Source organism: Hydra vulgaris, chromosome 11 (assembly GCF_038396675.1).
Source record: "Hydra vulgaris chromosome 11, alternate assembly HydraT2T_AEP".
In the NCBI taxonomy this organism is placed as follows: domain Eukaryota; kingdom Metazoa; phylum Cnidaria; class Hydrozoa; order Anthoathecata; family Hydridae; genus Hydra; species Hydra vulgaris.
In genome coordinates this window covers 49390090-49415787 of record NC_088930.1, presented here as the reverse complement: position 1 = coordinate 49415787, position 25698 = coordinate 49390090, and the positions used below count along the sequence as shown (strand labels likewise).

At 28.1% G+C, this 25698-nt stretch overlaps 1 protein-coding gene across 1 annotated transcript in view; it reads right to left on the bottom strand.

Moving 5' to 3' along the window:
* Positions 1-24534, bottom strand: part of LOC100210629 (phosphatidylcholine transfer protein) — a 36197-nt gene extending 11663 nt beyond the window's left edge. The window contains exons 1-4 of the mRNA XM_065809085.1: positions 24375-24534; positions 24041-24155; positions 22724-22803; positions 7334-7502 (exon numbers count right to left, since the gene is read on the bottom strand). Coding sequence (XP_065665157.1) covers positions 7334-7502; positions 22724-22803; positions 24041-24155; positions 24375-24491 — 481 coding nt within the window. The 5' untranslated portion in view covers positions 24492-24534. The remainder of the gene's footprint in view (positions 1-7333; positions 7503-22723; positions 22804-24040; positions 24156-24374) is intronic.
* Between the last annotated feature and the right edge of the window lie 1164 nt (positions 24535-25698).

Here is a 25698-nt window from a genome sequence, read left to right as displayed (position 1 = left end):
GTAGACGGTAAATAACCATATTTAATGCATAAATTTAAAAAAGTACCAATAAAAATCTGTCCATTTATTAGCAAAATTTGCCCTATATTGGAAGATACTTTTAAACAAGTGATTCTAGATTTGAAAGATTTAATGATTGTAATTTATTTGCCAGATTTTTTCGATAAAGAATAGCAATCCCTCCAAAAGGTCTACCAATTAATATATCTGTATATCAGCAGTAAACATATCTGATGATATGTTTACTGCTGATATACCAGTACCATAGAAGTCAGGATGTACATTGTTTAATAACTCAAGCTCATTGGTTAATAACCAATGCTCTTGTAATAAAACAAAATTGTATATATGACATAAATCTTTATTTGCAAAAACACTATTAACTACACTATAAACACTGAACAAAAAGATATACCGTTGCTATTGGCCATTTTTGGGTTTTTAAACAAGCATTAAACAAGCAACTCTGTTTTTAACTAGAAGTAACCCACAGATACAGATATGTAATACAAGGAATAACCACTACACCTGGATTTCAATTTTATTCAGTCATCGTTTTCAATTTTTTAAATATCATAAGTGCAATCAATTATCTCATTTTCTGTTGTAGAAGGATCTAATCTTGAGATAAATTTATCCAAAGTTTATCCATAAATTTATCCAAGTTTATCCAAAGAGATTAATTAAGATAAATTATCAAGTTTATCCAAAGAGATTAACAAATTTATCCAAAGAGATTAGCTTAAGTCTATTGTACTTAAAATGTGTTTTTTTGAATTGATGACTTTTTTGGTAACAGGTAGATTATGTGTGCTCTTTTTTACAATATCTGACATCGATGGTTGCCCTGTAAATTTAACAGGTTTATAGCTAGTAGAAAGGCTTTCAGTATTATCATTTAGATTTTTGATCTAGGATCATTTTAGATTTTAGCACTGGAAGATTCTTTACTGCTGGAACCTCCTGAAATAAAGCACTGATACTAATGTGCTCTGAACCAACAGGAGGTAGGCACGATAAATTAATAGCATAAAAATTTGGTAATTTATTTGTTGGGTCCAGAAGCAGCTCTAGCATACCCTCACAGTTTTTTTGCATTTATCATTCACATTTCTTTTTACCAAATGTTTATCTGGAAGTAGTTTAATAATTATGGCTTTAGCATTCAATATTTCATCTTCCATGTAAAAGTCATTTAGAATTAAAAGATTGTCGTCAAAACTTAAAACATCTGATTCATTTTTCAAGAAACACAGTAAATCGTTTCACACATCAACCATTGCATTGTTATTATCTGTAGTATCAATGTTGTATTTTTAGTTTCTTATTAACAAGTATAAAAACAAAGTTTTTATATATTTTTTTTATATATGTGTGTGTATATATATATATATATATATATATATATATATATATATATATATATATATATATAAAAGTATGATGTACCCTTATATTATATTATATATATTTGTATATATATATATATATATATATATATATATATATATATATATATATTTGTATATATATATTAGGGTACATCATACTATTAAAATTTTTGATTTTCAATTCGGCGGATAATTTTTATGGTGCCACTAATTGTAAATATTAAGTTCAAAAAAGAAAAATTTAAAAACTTTTCCCTAATTGGGATTGCACTTTTTGGGTACATAAAATTGTTGATTTAGGCATAAACGCAAGGGCGGTTCATACTTTTTAAATTATTAAAATCTAAAACTGTATAAATTTTTTTTTATGTTTTACCATGTATGATGAAACTTGAAAAATTTTTAAAAAAAATACCAGTTATTCATCAAGATCATATGTAGAGATTTGTCATGTAAACACTGGTTCTGATATTTTTTCTTTCTACCAATCTATTAGCTCTTTGATAGATAAAGCTTCTGCATTGAGAAAAACCTTTTTTCGTGACCTTACAGCTGTGTCTCTGAACTGCAAGGTTTTCTTTAATCCTTAATTGTTTTAATGGCAAACTTTCTTAATTCTTCATCTGAGGTTGACAAAATAGTTAAAAATAAAGGATTCTGAGTGGGCAAAATAGGCTTCATTTTGAATGTATTGTGTGGCAATATTTTGAACTTCATTATTTTGTTTTTTTAGCGGTCACAACAGTGTTACTATGTGACCTGGGCCATCTACAATAATACGTTTTACTTTTATTTCGTACCACATATGGAAATATACTTAAGCTACCCATTTGACGATTAAATGAAACTTTCAAACAACACTCATATAAAGGAAAATCCAGTTCAACAATTATGTGCCTTAATGGTAATTCATTACAAAGCAGCATACAAATAGACCTGAATAATTTTTTCCCTACTAATTTTTTCAAATTTGATAGCAAACCTTTTCATCTTTCAATCCCTCCCTGAACCTGTTATAGAGTTTGTAGAATCTCTACTTACAATTTCTAAGGACTCAAGGATTGCCTTTGGAACCATCCAATTGTAAAGAGCAAATGTGGCTTCTTTGGCTGGTTTACTCGGTGGTATGGCTTTAGCTGGTGTGTAATGACTAAGGTATCTTCCGTCAGGCTCACAAGTCACAGTTATATGTTCTTCTTTTATAGTCCTAATGTTAAATTTATTTGTTAGAGGGTTTTGTTCCAACACTAAAGTTGAGTCTTTTCTTCCACCAATAAACAAACCTCTTATAGGTTCTTATTCAATTAATTTCTCTTCAGACATTCTTACTCTTTCCATTATTGCTTCCCTTGCTCTTCTTACTTTCGTAGGATCAACTGCTGAATAAGACCTATTATGCGTCAAATTCTTCGCTTCAATAAGGTCTAGAAAAAGATAACAATAGCTGATGTTGCTACTGGTGAAATATCATATCCTATTGAAACTTCTGCAGTATGACTAATTGACATATAGGTTTTTTTTCCAAATCTTGTTTTGAAATAAATCTTCTGAAATCATTTCCTTTTTGAAATCTGAATCATCCTCAATTAAACATTCAACAAAAATGTCATTTTTTACCTCTTTTTTCCATTTCTAATTTTTTCTCTACTCCAGACATCCTCTTCATTTTTTTCTCCTCTCGCAAAATCTGTCTGGCGGTCTCTTTAATATCATTGAAACTCATCCAGTACTTTGAAATTTTTTTTTTATTTTAGGCAATAAACCATGAAAGTTCTAACTTGGGAATTTTTTCTCTTTGACACAAGTACACTTAATATGTACTTGATCAACACAAGTATAAACAGATCTTGTTACATAACTTAATTTTAAACTTGCAACATGCTATATCTAGCAACTAATCCAGTTTTGATTCCTAAGAAGACATCAATGTCTTAGAAGCTTTCCCATGCGCTATATCTCTGATCTTGATCCAGAATAATTCAATTTTCTCCATCAAAGTTTCCTTTTCAACAACCGCTGAAAGTTTAAAAGAGCATTTACTTTCATCCACTGCTGAAGAACAATATCAGCTAGTAGCCAAGAGAGGTTTCTCACTGAAATATTTTTTCTAAATACAAAAATATTTAATATCGTGCAAAAATCATGTATACCAATAAAAAAAAGGGAAAAGCTATTATAATGTATAATTTATTTCATAACAAATTTTGAGTTTCTTGATTATTACCTGTTAATATCTTTTTCTCGGAGTAATGCTTCTTGCATAAGCAGACCTTTTCTCTTAAAGTTGGCATTTCTGATGGAAGAAGATCCTTACTTCCGCCTAAATAAGCTGATAACTTTGTTTCCATAGAGAGTCTTATGTTTTTTTAAGCAGTCATAGTTAATTTATCATCTTTATAAGAATTTAAATTTACATAATTGCAAATAAAAAATTGAACTCTTTTTATGTAGTTTTTAAACCACAATAAACTCATAAAGACATAATTACATAATAAGTCGTAAAAGTCTGAAAAAACTTACACTTCAACCCCCAAGTAAAATTACAACATCATTATTAAGAAATATACTTTCAATTAGAGTCATTTTGTCTGAACTTTAAAGAAGTCATTCAAACATAGTCTGAAGAGTTGTAATGAAAATATTCCAATGAAAGTCCTAAATATTTAAAAAATTTATTCTTTATTTTATTTTAACTGGTTGTTTTTTTTCAACCATATATCGCCTTTCGCCTCACGAAAAAAAAAATTTTCAGAAAAAAAAGTTTATCATGTTTTATCATACATGGTAAAACATTAAAAAAACTGTTTTAGATTTCAATAATTTAAAAAGTATGAGCCACCCTTGCGTTTTTGCCTAAATCAACAACTTTATGTACCCAAAAATTGCAATCCCCCATAGGTAAAAATTTTTTTTTTTTGAAGTTAATATTTAGATATAATGGCACCATAAAAATTATCTGCCAAATTCAAAATCAAAAATTTTAAAAGTAAGTACCCTAATATATATATATATATATACATATATATATATATATATATATATATATATATATATATATATATATATATATATATATATATATATATATATATATATATATATATATATATATATATACATATATATACATATATATATATATATATATATATATATATATATATATATTATTGATATATATATATATATATATATATATATTATTGATATATATATATATATATATATATATATATATATATATATATATATATAGACAAATTTTCAAATAAATAACATACTGCAATTTAATATACATTAGAAATTAATTTACAGAAGCACCTTTATGCTTTTAAATAGGTACATTCATATTACATATTTACATGAAAGACATACTTCTATTTGTAAACATACCCCTGCTTTACTTTCCTGCTGAAAAATTTAAAGCTGTTTAAAAAATATTATTTTGGTTTAAATTGATATTTTTCAAATGGTTTTTAAATCATTTGAAAACTTCGCAAACTTATTAATAAGTAGTTTAATAAAAGTTGAAAAAACAATCGTTAAAAAACTTTATAGAAAATTATTATTATTAAATTAAATATATTATTTCTTAGTACTTTTCATATTTCATATTTTCATACAAGTCAATTATTTATTGAAACAAACAATTACACAACTGCTGTAACAATGTAATTAAACACGCAAAATCTAAATACCACAAAAATATAATAGATGAAAATAACCTTAAACCTGATAAATTTTGGAAATAGATAAAAGAATTATATCAATCAAAAAGCAATATCAGTCTGACACCTTTTCCAAATATAAATTTATGCAACTTTTTTAACTATTACTCGACAGCCATTAAGAAACTAAATAAAAAGTTTTTTCGTTATTTAATTTAACTTGGAAACCTTCTGGTGATCTTCAATCAAGGACAACCAAAGCCTTTCATGTTTTCTGCATTTTGTGCATCTTTCTAGAGCACTTTTTAAAATTACTTTAAAAGAATACAGCGACAGGTACTGACAGTCTTCCTGCTCGTTTATTCTGCAACAGCAATCTCTAAACAAGTTACACAATTAGTCAATCATTCACTTAAAACAGCAACAGTACTGAAATCGTGGAAAAATGCAAAAATAATGCCAACTCATAAATCTGGCCCAACTGATAAAGAAGAAAATTATTGTCCTATATCAATTTTATCAATTTTATTTTAAACTATGGAAAAAGCTGTCCATTATCAGCTACAAGAATACCTTGAAAGTAATGTTGACAGTTTAGATATAGCAAATTAAAACTGACACAATCTGCAGTTACAGTGCTAACTGACAATATAAGGAAAAATATTGACCAAAAAAATCTTGTAGGCATTGTATTTGTTGATTTAACGAAGGTTTTCAATATTATAAGCCATGATTTTCTTCTTTATAAAATGAAATCATATGGAATATCTGGTAATGAGTATGAATGGTTTCCCAGCTATCTTTTTGAAAGAAATCAAAGGTTTTTGTTGATAATAAATAATCTAAAGAGCTTTATTTAACAAGTGGAGTACCGCAGGGATTTATCATGGAAACACTAATGCTTGTTTTATTTATAAATGATTTGCTTGGATGTCTTATGTCAGCAAAAATAATATTATATGCAGACAATGTCGTTATATACTATAGTCACAAACATATCAAGACTAATCAAGAGTGTCTAATATCGAAACTAAACAGTATACCAAACTACTTTAATAATAATGAACTAATAATTAATTTGAATGTGGGGAAAACGGAAGCAATGCTATTTGGATCCCCAAAAAAATGTAACAAGAATGTACTTTGTTACAAACTAGAACAAGAATGTACTTTGTTACAAACTAGAAATATTTAACTTTGTGAAATCATATAAATTCCTAGGATGTAAATTGGATCTAATGCTTTTTTTTAAAAATCTTTTTAAGGATAGTTATAAAAAAGCATGTGGTCATTTAAAATTGCTGAGTAAATTAAAGATCATCCTTCCCGCAAAGGCAGCTTTCCAGATTTATCAACAAATGATTGTTCCAATATTAACATACAATTCAAACACACAAAGCCAAACTAAGTTCATTTGACAGAAGAGCAAAAGATATAAATGGTAGCCATCACAATCTTAAGAAAATTGAGAAAACCATCATAAAAGACTCATGCTTATTTGTAAAAGAGTTTAAATAATGAATTTTATAAAAATTTTACTAACCACTTCAAAACCATTAAACATAAGGAATGTACCAGACAAGGAATATTGTTGAGACTTCTGAAAATAAAACTCGAAATGACAAAAAAACTCTTTTTACTTTGCAGGAGCAAAACTTTTTAACAAATTACCTTAGTAATGTATTCAGCTCTTGTTTGTTGTAAACTTTTTAACAAATTACCTTAGTAACGTATTCAGCTCTTGTTTGTTGTAAACTTTTTAATAAATTACCTTCGGACATTAGAAATACGGTAGAACTAACATTATTTAAAAGAAAACTAAACAACCTTTTTATTTAAAGCAGCGACGTACACGACATACACATTACTTATTTTAATACATTTTATACTTTTTGTTGTTTTCGAATTTCTGCTTTAAGTTTTTGCTTTTAAACAGGACACATGTTGATAACAGTTTTTATAACTGAAAGTGTATGTCATGTATAAATATCATTTTAAACTTAGACTTCATATATCACAAACATGGCATACCAATTCATACTTTACTAAAATCATTTTGCTAAACATCATAATTAAATATCCTGAAAAGCATTTTCAGGATTGGTAGAAATATGGGTAAATCATATGACTATGTGTCATATTTAACATTATTCAAATGCCACATCAAATGCCATACCTAATAATAAATTGTGTTTTATTTGATGATTATAAGGTTATGAATAAGTATGAGGTTTTAAAAAAATCATATCTATCAAACTAATAGTTAAATATTACCTCTAGTTTTAGATTCATGTTCTTGAATAATAAGAAATTGACGATAATTTTCAACTCTAACAATTTTAGGTTTAGGTGGAATTGATTCTGTTCTATAACTTTGTGCCAATATTATCCATGTTTGCTTTTCACCTATATCAACTCTTTTGCACTCCCGAATATATGTATACTACAATTTGTCAAGGTCTTTTTAAATAAAATTTAATTGCTAATAAACATAGCCAGGATAAATTGGGTGTAACATGGCTAGGATACTTTGGGTGTTACACCTATGTTACACCATATTACTTAGAATGAATTAGTATTAAAATGTTCAAAAAACTAAATTTAAAAAAATTAAGTTTAATCGTGTTTTATTCAAAAAACTTTCAAAACTAAAATTAAATTGACTTAATTTTTTCTGAAATTAATAATAAACCTTTGCAAATAATTTTTTTTTTTCAACTAAATTACTCCTAAAAGGATTGCAAGCAACCATTATTAAGTTGGGAGTTATTAGAAAGCAAAGATTAGAGGTAAAGACCAAGGAAACAGTTGACACCAGACTTAAAAAGTTGTAGATTGTATGAGTCAGGAAAACATGAAGTAGGGGAGAGTTCCAAAAGGTTGAAGTACGGAGAAAAAAACTAGATAACAGTTTTTAGCGCATGCAGGGACAAATACAGTAAAAGGATGCAACTTTGTTGAACAACGAGTCAAGCAAGAATGAGTTTTAGTAGGTTGATGGAACTATAGAAAATAGTTCGCTTGAACAGCAACCACAACAGTTTTTGTAGAAAAGAGAAAGAGATAAAACCTTACGAATATGGGTGAGGCTCAAGTTTAGCAGATAAGGCAGGTCCATCTACCTTTACAATGCATTTTTTGACATTGTCTAAAAGATAAAGAGCATCATTAGATGAACCAACCCAAATATGACAACAGTATTCTATAGAGGGACGTATAAGAGATTTGTAGAAAAAGGAGATAATGGCAAGCACAATAACGTGAAGCAACCATAGCAGATGATAACTTTTGCAATAGACTGTATATATAACTTCCCTGATTAATTAGTAGTGAATGATAATCCACGAAGTTGTAAAGTAAGAGAACTCAATGATAGGATTGCCAATCATTAATACAGGAATATCAGCAAAATAGCAACAGTTGTTTGCAGTAAATAACTCAGCTTTGTTGGAGTTGAAAATTTTTTTTTTTTTTTAATCTTATTTAGGTGCCCCAAGAAGTCCTACAGTCTTATCACAGAGCACCGAGGATGAGCATTTAATTGTAAGTTCACACCTCCTTCCTAACCAAGTCGCAAAACTTGCCCAGAGGTGGGGTTTGAACCACGGATCCTTTGCTTCTGAGGCAAGTGCGTTACCACTGCACTACAGCTGCTAAAATTCACAAGCTACTGCAAGCTTTAAGCTGTTACAAGATAAGATCTTTTAGTCACAGCAGTTAGCAAGTCAGCTGTAGTGCGTGAGGATCAAATACTAATGTTAGGAATTTGTATATAGATAATAGAGAGATGACTGATCGGAAGATAGTTAAAAGGTCAGAGTATTCGCCAGAGTTTTTAAAAATTGAAACCACAGGTGCCATTTTCCAACAGGTAGAAAAACAAGATACATTCAAGCACTTATTAAATAGTTTAGAGAGATTTAAAGTTAGTTTTAGAGAACACTTTTGTAAGAATATGTCAGGAATGTTGTCTGGACCAGAAGCCATAGAAGAGTTTAACTGAGAAGTTAAACTCTTCTATGGGTCAGTTTTGGGGTAGTAGTAAGTAGTGTGATGAAAATGTCTGAAATAGAAGTACATGAAAAAAGATTTAGAGATATTAAGGGTCTTGATTTTTGTATTGAAGAGACAAGACACAAATCAAGGACTGAAGGTAAGTAATCAGGGTTGTCAAAAAAAAAAGCCACAAAGTTGACTATCTGAGTAAGATCGAGAAATATAGAAATTATGAGCTTTAGTGCTAGCAGGATTAGCATTTTAAAGCCAGGCCATTCAGTGTGATGAGCATCAAAGTCACCAATAACAACAATATTGGTAAAAAGATAAAGGGAAAGGGGTTATTCGATATGATCAGAAATTACATTTAAAAGAGTGCAGTCTTGGGAAGAAGATAGATAAAAAACAAAGAGAAAAGAGAAGAGATGATAAGTCAATGCACATCAAAGAATGGTTAGAGGATTCATTTTTTTTACTAATTTTTTTAACTAACTATTTTTTTACTTATTTTTCAATAAATAGGTGAATTAATGCATAAGTATATCCCCAAGACAAGCATGTGACAATTGGAGTCTTTGCAAACCAAAGGATAGTAGCTATTAATACTTAGATCTGTAGAAGAAACAGCCAAATTCAAATAAGTCTCATAATAAGCAAGTAAATCTGGTAAATTTTGAAAGAGGTAAGATTCAACTGATGGAAAGTTACTTCAAAAACCATCTTTAAAAGATATATTGAAACAGGTGGTGGTGATGGTTTTATGTTTAATACTTTTGGTTTCTTTGGTCATGGCTTAAGTTAAAGAAAACTAGACATATTCATAGATAGGGCATGGAATCCTGAACAATGAGCTATGCACTTGCCTCAGTCCTGCTAATTAACCCAAAGTCATAATGGTACTCTGTAATATGAAAAAACATGATGCTGTTAATACTCCTATTACATATGAGTATTAACAGCACCATGTTAATACTGATATGTAGTATGAGTAATAATTTTTACAGCTGTTGATGGAATAAGCCTTTCTGAGAGCTACTGCAGAGTTTAGGAAACCTTATTACCAGCCAGCCTCAGAACTATTAAACTGAGTTTTAGAATTGTGTCCTCATTAGGAGACAGCAGGAAGAGTTGCAAGATACTATCAAGGAGACACAAACTATCTATGAGTAGAATCAAAAACATCCAGCATTCATCCTTTTAGATAGAAAACAATGTAACAATATAACATTACATCTATGCCAGCCTTATAGATAAAGAAGGAGTATGAGGCTGGTCAAAAGAACTATTCTGCTTACCTTTAAAGCCTTTGCCTAGTAGGCCTTCTACGAAATAGTAGCTGGGTGCAGTTGAGATCTGCCTAAAGTGAGTATTTTTATCAAGACACCCTTTCTAGCCTTTTCTCAACCAAGAGCCCCAAAGTAGGGGAATTTGAAGTTAGATTTTATTTCTTCTAGTCTTTGCCTTAAAAAACAAATCCTACAAGCAGCAGGATATGGAGCAGGTAGTACTGGGTTACATGTTATTAGTAGAAGGGTGATTGTGATAATCCTGAACTTGGTTTGAATTGTACACTACTTTGTTATCTAAAATCTGAAAGAAAAATTGAAGAAATGTTAGAATTTTTAAAGTATTTATAATTGTATTTTATTGCGTGCTTGTAAAAAAATTGAAACTCCATTTTTATTGTTTTAAATGTTTTTTAATATGATTGTTATATATGGCTTAGATATTCGAAGTCAGAAAAGATCATTTTCATGGATGCATTTCACAGTCAGCAGTGAAATGTTACTGGTTGACTTTAAACTTATTTGCAACAGAGATTTTTTATATTAAGTATTTTATAGAACAGAATAAAAAATAACCTGCTAGATTGAACACACATGCTTTAAAAAGAGCTTGAATATTTTTTTCTCACTAAACCAAACTAAACGTTATGCATGATTAATGATGTGGCAAGTATTTATTTAATACTTAAAAAGAAGTTGTAGTATTGTAAATAAATTTAAAAATTGAGAGTTTAGAATAAACTTTAGAATAAACTTAGTTTAACTTATAAACATTCAATAGACCATTTCGCTATTAATTTTGCGCGAACTTCTGCGTAAAGCATTATGGGATAATCAAGGCGCAAACAATAACAACAAACATTATTAACAAGAAAGTCACTTAAAATTATGTCTGATTCTTCCTCTGATGACGAAAAAAATAAGGCCTTTATGGATGAAATAAAAACTTGGAAAGTAGAAAAATTAAAAGAATTTCTTCAAGCAAGGAGTATTCCTCTTGGTCAAAATCCTGCAAGAGCAAAGTTGCTAAAAAATGTGTATTATGCCAGTAAACTTAAATTACCAGTTCAAAAAACCATGCAAGAAGAGACTGAAGAAATCAAATCTAGATCTTTTCAAAAATTGAAATTAAAATCAGGTGTCCAGCTTCCCCATCCTAATGAAATTGGAAGTTGGGTAATAAATAAAGAAATAGTAATAAAGTTATTACCAACTACAACTTATTCGGACATTGAAACTTATGCTTTTGATACTCATAGCTCTAAAGCTTTGAAAGAAGGACATTCTCTTTATTCTTCAGATCACGTAACTTCAGTATCTTTTAATAATTTATCAGATGCTGTAAAATTTTGTTATTTAAAAGGAACTATAGTACCTCAAACAAGAATAAACGATGAAAAATATGAATCATGGGTATGTTTAAATAAAAATGGAAGTATATTATCTGCAGAATGCAAATGCATAGTCGATTATGGAGAAAGCTGCAAACATATATTTGCTTTGTTATTGTTTGTTGAAGAGCATGTGCGATTAGGAGAAAATGTAACTTGTACGTCAGTAAAACAAAAGTGGGGGACTAGAACTCAAAAAAGAAAATTACATGAGCCAGATATATTACAAAATATTTCTATTAAAAAAGTCAAACCTAGTATTGAAAATAAATGTCTTAAACTCAGTCGATCTTTATACGATCCTCGTCCTTATCATTTAAGGCAGTCAGATTTTACATTGGAAGATTGGGAAGCAGTTGCAGAAGCCACCGATGGAAAAAGTGCTGTAATTTGCCTAAAGCCAAATATACAGTCAGAATATTTTTAAAAAAAACTACCTTCTGCAAACTAAAAACGAAACACTACCACCCACCATAGACCAATTAGTAGCTCAAATAGAATGTTGTTATGGAAATGAATGTTTAGCATTTAAATGTGATCAAAAAGTTTACTTTGGAAAAAATATAGAGTTGGAAGAATATCGTCATCGATCGCTCATGATGTTTTGAAAAAATTTGACGTTGACTTGATAGTGAAAAACAAAAAAGCAGCATTTTCTTTATGTACTAAAAGATATATTAAGGAAATTAAAAAAAAATCATAAAAACTTTGAATGTTATCAAACCGGCCTAATAATATCAATTGAAACACCTTATCTTGTAGCAAGCCCAGATGGTATTACAAGTTGTACATGCTGTGGGTTTGGTTTGCTTGAAATTAAATGCCCATGGACATTTAGGCAAAAAAATCTCTAAATATGCTCTAAGTGCGCAAAGTTTCCTAGAAAACAAATCTTGTGCAAACACATACACACTAAAAACTAGTCATAGATACAGTACGCAAATACAACATCAGTTATTTATTAGTGGCTATCCACATGCTGATTTCTATGTATGTTTAGCCAGTGATCAAAACCATGAAAGAATTTATTCTGATCCTAGCTATATTAAAAATGTACAAAAGTTTCAAATATTTTTTACAGAATTTATTTTGCCTGAATTATTTATAAAGAAACTCGAAAAAGAGGAAATGGTTAAATTAATTTTATATGATCTCATAAAGAAGTGTGTTAATGATTTAGAAAGTAAACAACTTAGTGAAACATTCAATAATGACATGATAAATCTTAAGCAACAGAAAACATGTGATAACGATCTGAACACATTTTGAAAACATTATTCTTAATATTTTTGCATGGTTTATAATGTAACTTTTTTTTTAAAAAAAAAAAAGAGTATAAAAAATTAAAATATCTTTTTTTTTATTTATATATTATTTATCAAGACTTAATTTATGTCAAATAAATTCTTTTACAATTGGTGGTTGTAAATTACTTAAAGCCCCACAAATAACATAAATGTGATCAATGAGGTCTAGCATTGTTAATGATAACTTGTTCTTACAAATCCTAAACTCTTTAAGTCGATGAATTGAGCGTTCTACATGGACATGTGATTGAGCAATTTCTTTGGCTGATAGAATTTTTGCTTGTGTAAAATGTTGTCCTTTTTTTTTAAAAGGTGGACAAACTAATACCACTTTTTTTTCCAAAAGCAAATCTTGGATATTAAAACCTCTGTCCGCCAAGCACATAGAACCTTCAGAAAACATGTTAATAACATTGCAGTCCTCTGTAATGTGTCTATTTGAAGCTTGGCCACCGTAAGCTTTAGAGATAAAACTGAAAGAACCAGTTTTTGTTGTAACAACTAACTTTTTCAATGTGTTACTACTTTTATAAGTACTAAATGTTTGATACTGTGCTTTTGCATTTGATGGTCTCTGAATTTTTTGCTCAGTGCAGTCTATTATACCTTCTACATTGTGTAACTTTCCAGAAAAATGTCTTGCTTTATACAATAAATTTGCTTCTCGTGTGGGCCATAAAAGAAGAGGCTTTAACTCATTTCCAAAATAAGTAATCCAGGTTGTTAAGATACTTGAACAATGAGACTGGGAAATCCAAAATCTAAATGCTAGATCTTGAATAGCCAAATCTAATCGCAGTTTTATGCACATTAGCAGAATTTCATCCTGGATTGTTATAGTGCTTTTTCTTCCAGGCTTTTCTAGTTTTTTTTGTTTTAATTTGAAAGTTTGTGAAAGTTTCCCCTTGTAGTAGCATAGTTTGTCATAGTATTTTTCCCCTTTATAATTAAAAACATGAATACTTTTTTTGTGCACCCAGTATAAAACTTTATTAACCTATCGGAATGGCATACTCTGTCCCAACTAAACGCTGCTTGTGACTTCAATGAAAACTTACTCAACAAACGTTTTCGATGTTTTAATAACAAAGGTCTTTTAAGTAATCTTTTAGGAGTGTTAATAAATATTTGTAAGTCTTCCACGTCATTTATTTCAGATACAAGAAAATCTTTTCCAACATGTAAAGCATAATCATGATCATAATGAATATTAATAGGCTCAGTAAATTCTATTTGATCATGATTATCTTCGTTTTGATCATGACTACTCTGGTAATCAGCAACATACTTTTTTTTCTTAATTATGGATATCCATTTTAATGGAGATTTTCTTTTTTTTAACTTAATATCGTAACCATTTAAATACTCAGTAGGGTAAGGATAAACATCAGTAGGTCGTCCCATTTTAAAATGATTTGAGCAGACTGGAGAACGAAGAGAAATTCTAAAGTTACTCCTGAAAAGTCCAATTTTCGAGTTCCATTTAGGTAACATTTTAACGTCTTTGCATCTCCAAAATTTAAGTTGCAAACTACCATTAAAAAGTTTAATATGGTCTTTAATAATGTACTTTTCCGGATACCTTCTATCATTGCTACAGTTTTGAACAACGCAGTGATCACCCCCACCCATGTATAGATAATTGTTTACTTCCTTTAAAATATTGTTTTGATTTGTTTGCGCCTCGGTTATCCCATAATGCTTTTCGCTGGTTTCGCGCAAAATTAATAGCGAAATGGTCTATTGTTTTCTTCTGCATAAACACAATTATGAATTGATGAATAACTTAAATAACTTTGTGATAAAAAATAAACTGTGAAAAAATTGCAACAAAAAAAATTAAAAAGGTACCGAAGTACCAATAAATAGAGCAGATGAATCAAGTAACACATTCCTAGTATTTTATTTCCCTAACAAACAACTGGACATAAACCTAATAAACTCCATTAAAAACAAACATAAATACAAATACTAATGTAAAGATGCAAGGCCTGGATTTAATATTCAAGCACAAATATGGTGCTAGAAGTGTCTAGCATAAAAAAACCAATCATTGTAAGCTACACTGGGATAGAGCAAAAGAAGGAGAGGAAAGAGGGGAACAACAGTATTAAAAAATTATAGTTAATACTTTCCTGGCTAACTTTTTTTCACTCAAAATTTAATCCGCGTTGTCCACGAAAGCTGTTCCTTAACTCTGTTGTCAAAAAACATAGCTTTGCACTTGTCTACATTAAAATTCTTGTTATAGGTGTAAGCCCTTCAACTTGGTGGTCAAAGTCCTTTTGGAGCAGCTAGTAGAAAGAAGTGTCTTTGATAATAGCTATTACCTTTGTCTCTTTGGCAGAAGTCATTCAGAAATGACAAGTGAGACCTGGTTCGTCATTGATGAAGATAAAAAGAGGAGAGGTTTAGTACAGAATCTTGTAGAATTCCATTGAGGACTTCAAACCAATCAAAGAAGTCTCTAGACAATGTTCAAGTGCGTTAGAGATAATGACAAAAACCTTAATTAGATTTGTGATGAACAATCTTCCAATAGCAAATCAGTGTTGCTGTCAACCAATTAGTTGTGGTTTATCATATGCTTGAGCATAGGATCACTAAGTGTTCTTGTAAATTGCAGGAAACAGAGGTGAATGAGATTAGTAGTGAAAGACTTTTTATAGATCAGCAAGAAGGGACCTCTGAGAAGATGTATGGAAGGAACCAATAAATACCTGATTTATTTTTAACCAGTTCGGAAAAACCTGACTCAGTAGCAGTTTGGAAAAAATTGTCTTTAATTATGCTAAGAACCTCATTGGTGCGTGAGAACTTTCAATTAGCATATTGTCACTATTTGCAATTGTATTCTCAAATACAAAATTTTTCAGTTTTTGGCTTTGTTAACAAAGTCATAAAGAAGTTGATGATTATTATAACACTTACTTATAATGCTGCATTTGTGTGTATAGAGGTTAAAGGATGGTTTCACAATGTACTTGCAACTTCAAGGAACAGTAACTAATTTGATACTGAACTGATTTGGAGTGGGGCAAAGTTGCAGAAAGTTAAAGTGAAAAATGATGCAATGCCAACAGCACTGATCAACTGTCAGTAGTAAATGGCTAGGTTGAAATTTGACCGGGACTGGGTCTGATAAAAAACTGGAGCCAGGGCCAGGTTTGTGACCAGGCCTGCAAAAACATTATCACATCCTAAACTATTTCTTTTAGTTTCAAATTCATGTTATGTTTTATATATATATTCATGTATATTTATATATAAATATCATTATGATCAACATAATCATCATCGTCATTATCATCAAGCTTTAGCTGTTTTTCTAATATAAACAATCTCAAGCATCGTCTTTCCTTAACTAAAGCTTGTTTATACCATATGTTATGCATTCTCTACAAGTTTTCTTCTACATCTATCATTTTCTTCTGAAGTTGCTACCTATCTACATGCTGATACCCAAAGCACTTTAATATTCTCTGAAAAACATTGTTTATTTCTAATCTCTGTCTAAGATTATGGCTCTTTTTGTTATCTTGTTAGAGTCATACCACACATCCATCTGATCATCATCTTTTCTTTTGGAAAATATTATAAATATCAAATAAATAGTAGGTTCATCAGAAAGAATGATTCTTCCTGATGAACCTACTGATGGTGAAACGCAGTGTTGAAGTAATCAAAAAATTAGATAAGTGTTTTTACTAATTTATTATTGCTCTGTTCTTTTAGAACATTGAGCTCTCTGTTTGTGGAATACACTAACATTTTTTATATATATAAATATATATATATATATATATATTATATATATATATATATATATGTATATATATATTTTATATAATTTATATATATATATATATATATATATATATATATATATATATAAATATATATATATATTTTATATAATTTATATATATATATATATATATATATATATATATATATATATATATATATATATATATATATATATATATATATATATATATATATATATATAGATAGATAGATAGATATTGTATCCCAGTATCGAAATAAATAGCAAACATATATTTATATTCATATATATTTATGCTATGTATGCATAAATGGTAGTAAGTGACTAGGTCCCCGGTCCCGACTGAAAGTGAGACTTTTTTCAAACCTGGCCCCGGCTAAACTATAAGATTTGGCAAGGGTTGATAACCGGGGCTAGAAAAAAAATTATAATACTTTTTATATTATAATTTTATGCTAACATTTACTATTTATTAAATACTGGCATACATTTATATATTTTCAAACTCTAATTTACTTCCAACAAGATTGCAAGCAACCTATATTAAGTTATGAATTACTTTAACAAAGAGAATAGGTTAACTAAAGACTTGAAAAGTTGTAGGTTGTATATTAAAAAAAACATGAAGATGGCTAATAGTTATAAGGTTTTTTTGATGTGCAGCGAAAAAAGCTGGATTAATAAAATTTTTTATAGCATGAAAGGATAGATACAGTAAAAGGATGCAACTTTTTGAATAAGAAACAAGCAAGAATGAGTTTTGGTTTATCATAATAGAGATAATAGCTTGTTTAAGCATTGACCTTGATTGTATTTATAGAAAAAAGAAAAAAATGCAACCTTACAATAATGGGAGAGTGGCTCAAGCTTGGCAGATAAAGCAGGTCTAGTTTATTATTATTTTTTTTTTTGTGAATTCACCTCTTCAAGTCTGAAAACGCCACTACAGACGAGGAGGCTACTTGATTGTTGTTATAACCTTCTCTCAAATATTTAACTCCAAAACACAAACCTTGACAACCAAGGCCGCTGCACAGAAACAAGTTGAGCACGGTACTACCAGGGACGTGGTGGGGATTGAACTCAGTACCTCTTGCTTATGACATGAGCACTACACCACTTAAAAATCAGCTGCTTTTTCTAAGCAATCTAAAAGTGAAGATTTTTTGTCAAGAGAAGAGTATAAAGTTGAGTCGTCAACAAATAGAGCCACTTTAGATGTTAAATTTTCATGAAGATTGTAATTGTAGATAAGAAACAATGCAGGAGCAAAGATTTAAGGGTACCACAAAATACCTTGTGGTACCCTTATATATGTTTGCTATTTATTTATATGCTTGCTATTTATTTATATATAAATAGCAAGCATATAAATAAATATATGTTTGCTATTCATTTATATGCTGACATACAATATCCTTTCATATTTATATAAACTTTAGTATTTATATGGTGTAGTACTTGCCAAAAGAGAAGATGATGATAATGTTGACAACGACGATGATGATGATGATGATGATGATGATGATGATGATGATGATGATGATGATGATGATGATGATGATGATGATGATGATGATGATGATGATGATTATGATGATTATATTGACCATAATGATGTTTATATATACATATATATATACAAAATATAATATGAATTTTGAATAAAAAAAATATACTTTAGGATGTATAAATGTTTATGCAGCCCGGTCACAAATCCGGCCCCAGCCCCCATTCCGGCTATATTTTATCAAACCCAACCCAGCCCCAGCCCCAGTCAAATATTAACCCCGGTCGTTTACTAATAAATGGGTCTCTTACTTAACTGGATCCAAGCAGGTATGTAAATTTTTATTCCTTTTCCTCAGTTTTAAGTCAATCCTCATTCTACTTCATGCTTTTTATCTTCTTATACAGTTGCTATATTAAACGATAATCAATTTTTTTATCTTTTTTACAAAAATATCTATTGTGAGAATAAATGTCTTTTTTATTATTGCAAGAAATCAATGTAAAAAAGTTCCTGTCTGATGCTAAGATTCATTATACTCATTTTACTAAATCTTGTATATTATCTCAGATTTTAGGTTTATGTTAAGAGACTTAATGTTAGGTTTAGGTTGAGAGACTCAGGTTTAGGTTAAGGGACTTAAGAAAAACCTTTAACAGTGTCATTAACTAAAGTAAGTCTAATATTCCATCTCTAACTCATGGGTCTGATCTAATTACTTTTCCCCAAAAGAAGACAGAGATAATTGCAAAGTACTTATCCTTTAATTTGACTCTATATCTAATGGCCATATTCTTCCTGCCACTCCAGTTAAACAAATTAACCTATTGTTAGGCATCCAAATCAAAGTAAAGATTAGCTGCTTAAAACCAATCTTTACTCTTATCACTTTTCTGCAACAGCCTGGGGCTTGCTGTAACTTGTGGATTCAACTCCAAAAAAATTCAGCCATTTACTGCAAACAACCATCACAATATTGTTGACATTCCTATATTGATAAATAACAACCCTCTTACTATCAGACAAGGTCTGAAAACACATTGTAAATGTAGTTAAACCTGCTTTATCTTGAGCCACTCTACCATTACCGTAAAGTTGCATTTCTTTCTTTTCTTACAAATACTATCATGGTTGCTGCTCAAACAAGCTTTCATTTAAAGTTTGATCAACCAAAACTTGTTCTTGTTTGGCTCATCATATCAGCAAAGAGGCATCCTTTTATTGTATTTGTTTCTTTATGCTATAAAAAATTTTATTTATCTAGTTTTTTCCTTGCAAATCGACAAAACCTTAAAACTCTCAGCCATCTTCATGTTTACCTTATTTATACAACCTACAACTTTTTAAGTATTTATTTAACAGTTTCCAAGTTTTTTAACCCTATCATTTGTTTTCTAGTAATTCATAACTTAATGTGTATATATGGCAGTATTTAATAAATAGTAAATGTATGAATGAATTTATTAAATATAAGTTTTTAATTTTTTATATAAATTATACATTTTTTCCTAGCCCTAGTATTAAGCTATGCTAATTCTTATAATTTTGCCTGCACCGAGTTTGAAAAAAGTCTTGTTTTTAGCCAGGGCCAGGACCCTGGTCACTTACTAACTGTCAGATTAACAAACTTTAGAAATCAATCAACTATGCTCAAGAGCTGATCATGCTTTTGTTTAAAATTATGATGTCTGTGGCTTTCTTCAACAAACTCCGAATGGTCATCCTGGATTATAAAATCCCAGCAGAGCATAACATACAGGTAATTTTTTTTGGAAAATTAAAGGAAACCTGACCTAATTTTAAAATTATACAAATTTTAATCAGAAAAGAAACATTAATATTAGGCCTAGTCATTAATATGACTAAAACAAGAGCATTATTCTTGCATGTATCTCATTGGTGAAAAACATAACAACAAAACAAATTCTGCCGACAGGCATGGAAATACGGAATATGTATTTATTTTACCATAAGAAAAGAAATACTCAACAAAAAGACACTGTGAAATACATATTTCAGAAAATTTGTGACGTTTGGACCAAAGCAATAATTTCCGTTGCTGAGAAGAAATGATTACAAGATTGACAACTAATAAATACAGGAACAGTCATAAGATAAAATAATAAGACTTAAAGAAGATATACTCAACAAATTAAGAAAGATGAAATCATTGTGCTTTGTAATCTTGTTTGATATTGCACATAATGATGATATGAATTTAACTAAAATTAAAAAAGATAAAGATTTTTTTTTAACCAATGTTTAGATATAAATTTCGTGAGTGTTGAGGATACAAATTAAAAAAAACATTAAAAAAAAAAAAAGAACTAAGAGTGCAGAAATACCTAATTAAGGTTCTCATAATATGTTATGTCTAACCTGCATCATCAGGCTTGTTGACAACTTATTTCAATTTTACAATATGTAAAATTTAAAATATATGCATATGTATATATATATATGTGTATATAACAAACAACTATCGCAGTACAGTCGACATTCCTATATTAATAAACGGCAACCCTCTCCATGACTCCTCTTCTTTACATCTCTTTGGATTATCATTTACTACTGACCTTTCATGGAAACCATATATACAATCGATTGCTAAATTAACATCTGCTAAGGTTACTTCTCTTTATCATGCTTGCCATTTTCTCTCTTTTTCCCCACACTTCAACTCTTTGGAACTATCTCCCATCTTCATGTTTTCTTGACTCATACAACCTTCAACTGTTTAAGTCCTCTGTCAACCGTTTCCTTGCTCTATAACTCTTTTATTTTAACTCCTGACTTTAATAGTGGTTGCTAGCAGCCTTGTTAGAAGTGAATCAGAACAAAAATAGATAAATATATATATATATATATACATATATATATATATATATATATATATATATATATAAAATACACTAACATAATTTACATATATATATATATATATATATATATATATATATATATATATATATACATATATATACATATATATATATACAAATATATATAATATATATACATATATATATATACAAATATATATAATATATATACATATATATATATACAAATATATATAATATATATACATATATATATATATATATATATATATATATATATATATATATATATATATATATATATATGTATATATATATATATGTATATATATATATATATATATATATATTTATCTATTTTTATTCTGATTCACTTCTAACAAGGCTGCTAGCAACCACTATTAAAGTCAGGAGTTAAAATAAAAGAGTTATAGAGCAAGGAAATATATATATATATATATATATATATATATATATATATATATATATATATATATATATATATATATATATATATATATATATATATATATATATATATATATATATATATATATATATATATATATATATATATATATATATATATATATAGTCTTGACTTTTGTTTGAAAAATAAAGAGGCCAACTAACTCAAATATTTAATCACATAAATCACATAAAAAATTTTCTTAATCTAATTAAAAAACATTTTCCAAAAACGCATAAGTTTTGCAAAATTTTTAATAAGAATAATTTAATATTCATTTAGAGCTGTCTTCCTATCATCACCATTATTATTAATTCACACAATAAATAAATATCTAACGTTTGCAACATAATTGTTCCAACATGTAACTGCCAGCAACCTTCATGATGTCCTTTGCAAGATATGTGTCTTAGTAAAAATATAATTTATGTCTGCAATATAAAAACATAACACCAAGATAGTGGTTTCAATTATATTGGTTTATTGGAGCACACCTTTAAAGATTGCAGTTACAAACATAAAAACTCCTTTCAATACAAAAGTAAAGCTAATACCACAGAACATTCTAAATATATCTAGGAAGTGAAAAAAAGGGATTTTTAAATCCTATTCTAATGTGGAAGATTATTGATAGGGCGGAACCATTTAAATCTGGAGGAAAGTTGTGTAACCTTTTTTTAATCAAAAAATACCATATCATTATATCATCTTTGAAACTATTGAATAAACAATATGAATTAATATCAAAATGTTGCCATGAAAACAAATTTGGTATCTATAACTTTATTGTCATCTAAGCTAACACTGTATTGTATTTTTGTATCTAATTTTTTTTTCAAACTTTGAGTTACAATTCAAATTTAATTGTAATTATTATATTATTATTCTAATATTATATTCTATATATATATATATATATATATATATATATATATATATATATATATATATATATATATATATATATATATATATATATATATATATATATATATATATATATATATATATATCTGTGTGTTTAAGAATTTTGAAGTTCAAAATATTTTCTACTGATTATTGAAAAGGATACATCTCTATTAGCAAGTGGAAAAGGAAAGTTGACATTCCAGTATATAACTGAAAAGTCATTACAACATATTTCTTGAAGTTCTAAACATACACAATAACATACAAAAGCATGAAAGTCATATTAATAGTATTCTACGAAACATTATCTTAAACCAGGGTCGAACTGGCACTGAGAGGCTTGGGGGAGACATAGATAGGGCCATTATGGTAGCGAAAAACTTAGCAAAAATAAGATAAACCCTTTACCACATAGTTTTTTGTTTTAAGGATATAGGATCCATCAATTTATTTAACATGTTTAAAAAAATAAATCCATATGTAAGATTTTAAAAATATAGTAATTCTAAATTTGCAGCGTCAAACCACTTTATTTGTTGCACATTATTGACATGCTAAAATGGGTTTATGGTTAAGGTAACCGAATACAATTTGTATTTTATTGTTTACAGAACATAACCATTAACACAAAATGAAAAATCAAAGATTTTAATTTTAGTTTTATAATATAATGTTATATTTTATTACAATATAAATTTTTTTGAATTATATAAAAAAAATTTCTGAGAAAATTTTTATATTGGAAAATGAGAAATTTTCTAGATTAACCCATTTTACTGTAATTAAAGCTAAACTTCAATTGTATTTCACAATATATTTTTTATAAAACAAAAAACTGATTACTAAGATAAAATAATATTAAAAAAAATAAAATCTTCAGCCTCATTAAATATTTCTGAGCCTCTCTGGTTGGGAAGCACTGGCTTCTTATAAGCCAGTGCTTATTAGTATAACTATTATTACATTCTGAATCTCTTAATAAAATAACCATCGTAAGGAGGGAGGCCCAAAAATAATTTTGCACCAGCACATTCTTATCCTCTCAAGGGCCCTGGGTTTATATAAAATATATACATATGACTTGATAAAAAACAAAATTTAATGCTTTTTTGTAATAAACTAATTTTTTAGTTTCCTATTCAAGTAAGTTTACTCTACCACTAATAAATAATAATATAAGGCTGCTTTACAATGCCTTTGTATATTTTATTAAACATTTCATTATGCATACTAACAATAATTAGTTGTGATTAATTTGTATTTCTGTGTGTTTTATTTGTGCATCTTGATTTATGGTGAGGCCCAGAACCTTTAACTATAGCAGAGGCCAGAGATAAATCCCCCACCCCTCCCAACCTCTCTGGCCAGTCTGATCCGGTCTTAAACTGTAGCTTTTTGTTTAACTATAAATTTTATATTTAACAATAATACTTATTATTGTTTTAGTAATAGAGTAAAACCTATAAAAAAGTATAACAACCTTTGACATAAGTATCCCAATGCTTACGATATTCTAGATCCATGTAAACTTTTTGACAAGTTTCTGTGTCGCAATTTATAATCCCTATCACCTTGTATTCATACAATCCAGAAGTCTAAAATTCCAATAAACTAAAAGCATTTTTAGCTGCTGGAATATAAAATTCAAAAGAAAAAAAATCAAAAACAAAACTTTTTAAAAAAAATATTCAAAAAAAAAACTACAAAAGTTTTTTAAAACAAATAAAATGGTTTATGCAAAATCTTAAATTTAAAAAATAAATTTGGAAGAACTTGTATTATTACACCTTATAATATAAATTAAAGAAGTAAACCTCTTCAATTTTTCGATATATTTTTACATCTGAAAATTGAACATAAAGTTCATAGTTTTCAAGTATTGGGTTGTCTAATTCATTTAATGCATCTTCGAAAGCATTATCTGCAAACATTTTTAATTTTCAAAACCTAAAAATCAATATATTCTAAATTACATTATCTTACAATTCAAGGATGTTTACAAATAGTATAATTACTAATGATGCGTAACACCTAAAAATAATGATATTAATAATAAATTATAACAACTCTAAAAATCATAATGTTAACAATAATAATAATAATAACTATAATAATAAAAATGGTATTAATAACAATAAAAATAAAGGTATTAATAATAATAAAAATAACAATAAAAATAAAGGTATTAATAATAATAAAAATAACAATAAAAATAAAGGTATTAATTAATATATTGATATTAATAAAAATAAAAGTAATAATAATAATAACGATAATAATAACAATGATATATTTTAATATATCTATATACACATTCAAACAGACATACACATATACAATTATATATATATATATATATACATGAAAAATGTATGTCAAACAAAATCTCAACTTCAAAAAAAAAATTTTTTATATATTTCTTTAAAGGTTTGTAAGAAATTAGTACAAAATATATATTTAACACTAGAGGCCTTTCAATGTTTCATCAGTAGTGTTAGTTTAAGTGCTGTTATGTACAAATTTATTTATTTTTTGTTACAAAAGTATTTTTTAATCAATTAATGTATTGTTGCTATTAGTTACCATTGTCTAATATTTTCTAAAACATGAAGTGTTAGTTAAAAGTATCATGCTTTTGTTTATGCAAATGACTTTCATAAGATAATAAATTTTTATCACTTTTAAGTTCCAGAAATACAAAAAGCTGGAAAAATGGTTCCATTATTTTTTTATTTATACGTTGGCAATCATATACATGATTGTCAAACCTGTCTGTTGAATGGCCAGTTCTGCAACTTGAAATATGACCATTAGTGCGATTTCTCAAATTGTTTGTTTTTCCAGTATACGTTGATTGACCATTACAAGACAAACATTTTAGATAATAAATGACATTCTTGCTGTTACAAGTAATGTGACTTTTAATGTTCCAAATAGTACCGTTGGATGTTACGAAATTATTTACCTCTTGTAGGTAAAATAAACAAATTTTGCAACGATTATCATTACATTTAAAAATTCCTATCTTTTTGTTATTAGATGTTGTGGAATTAAATTTAGCGGAAGTAAGTTGTCTCAGTAAATTTGGTGGTTGTTTGTAAGCTATTACAGGATTTATGTTGGAAAATATTTTTTGTA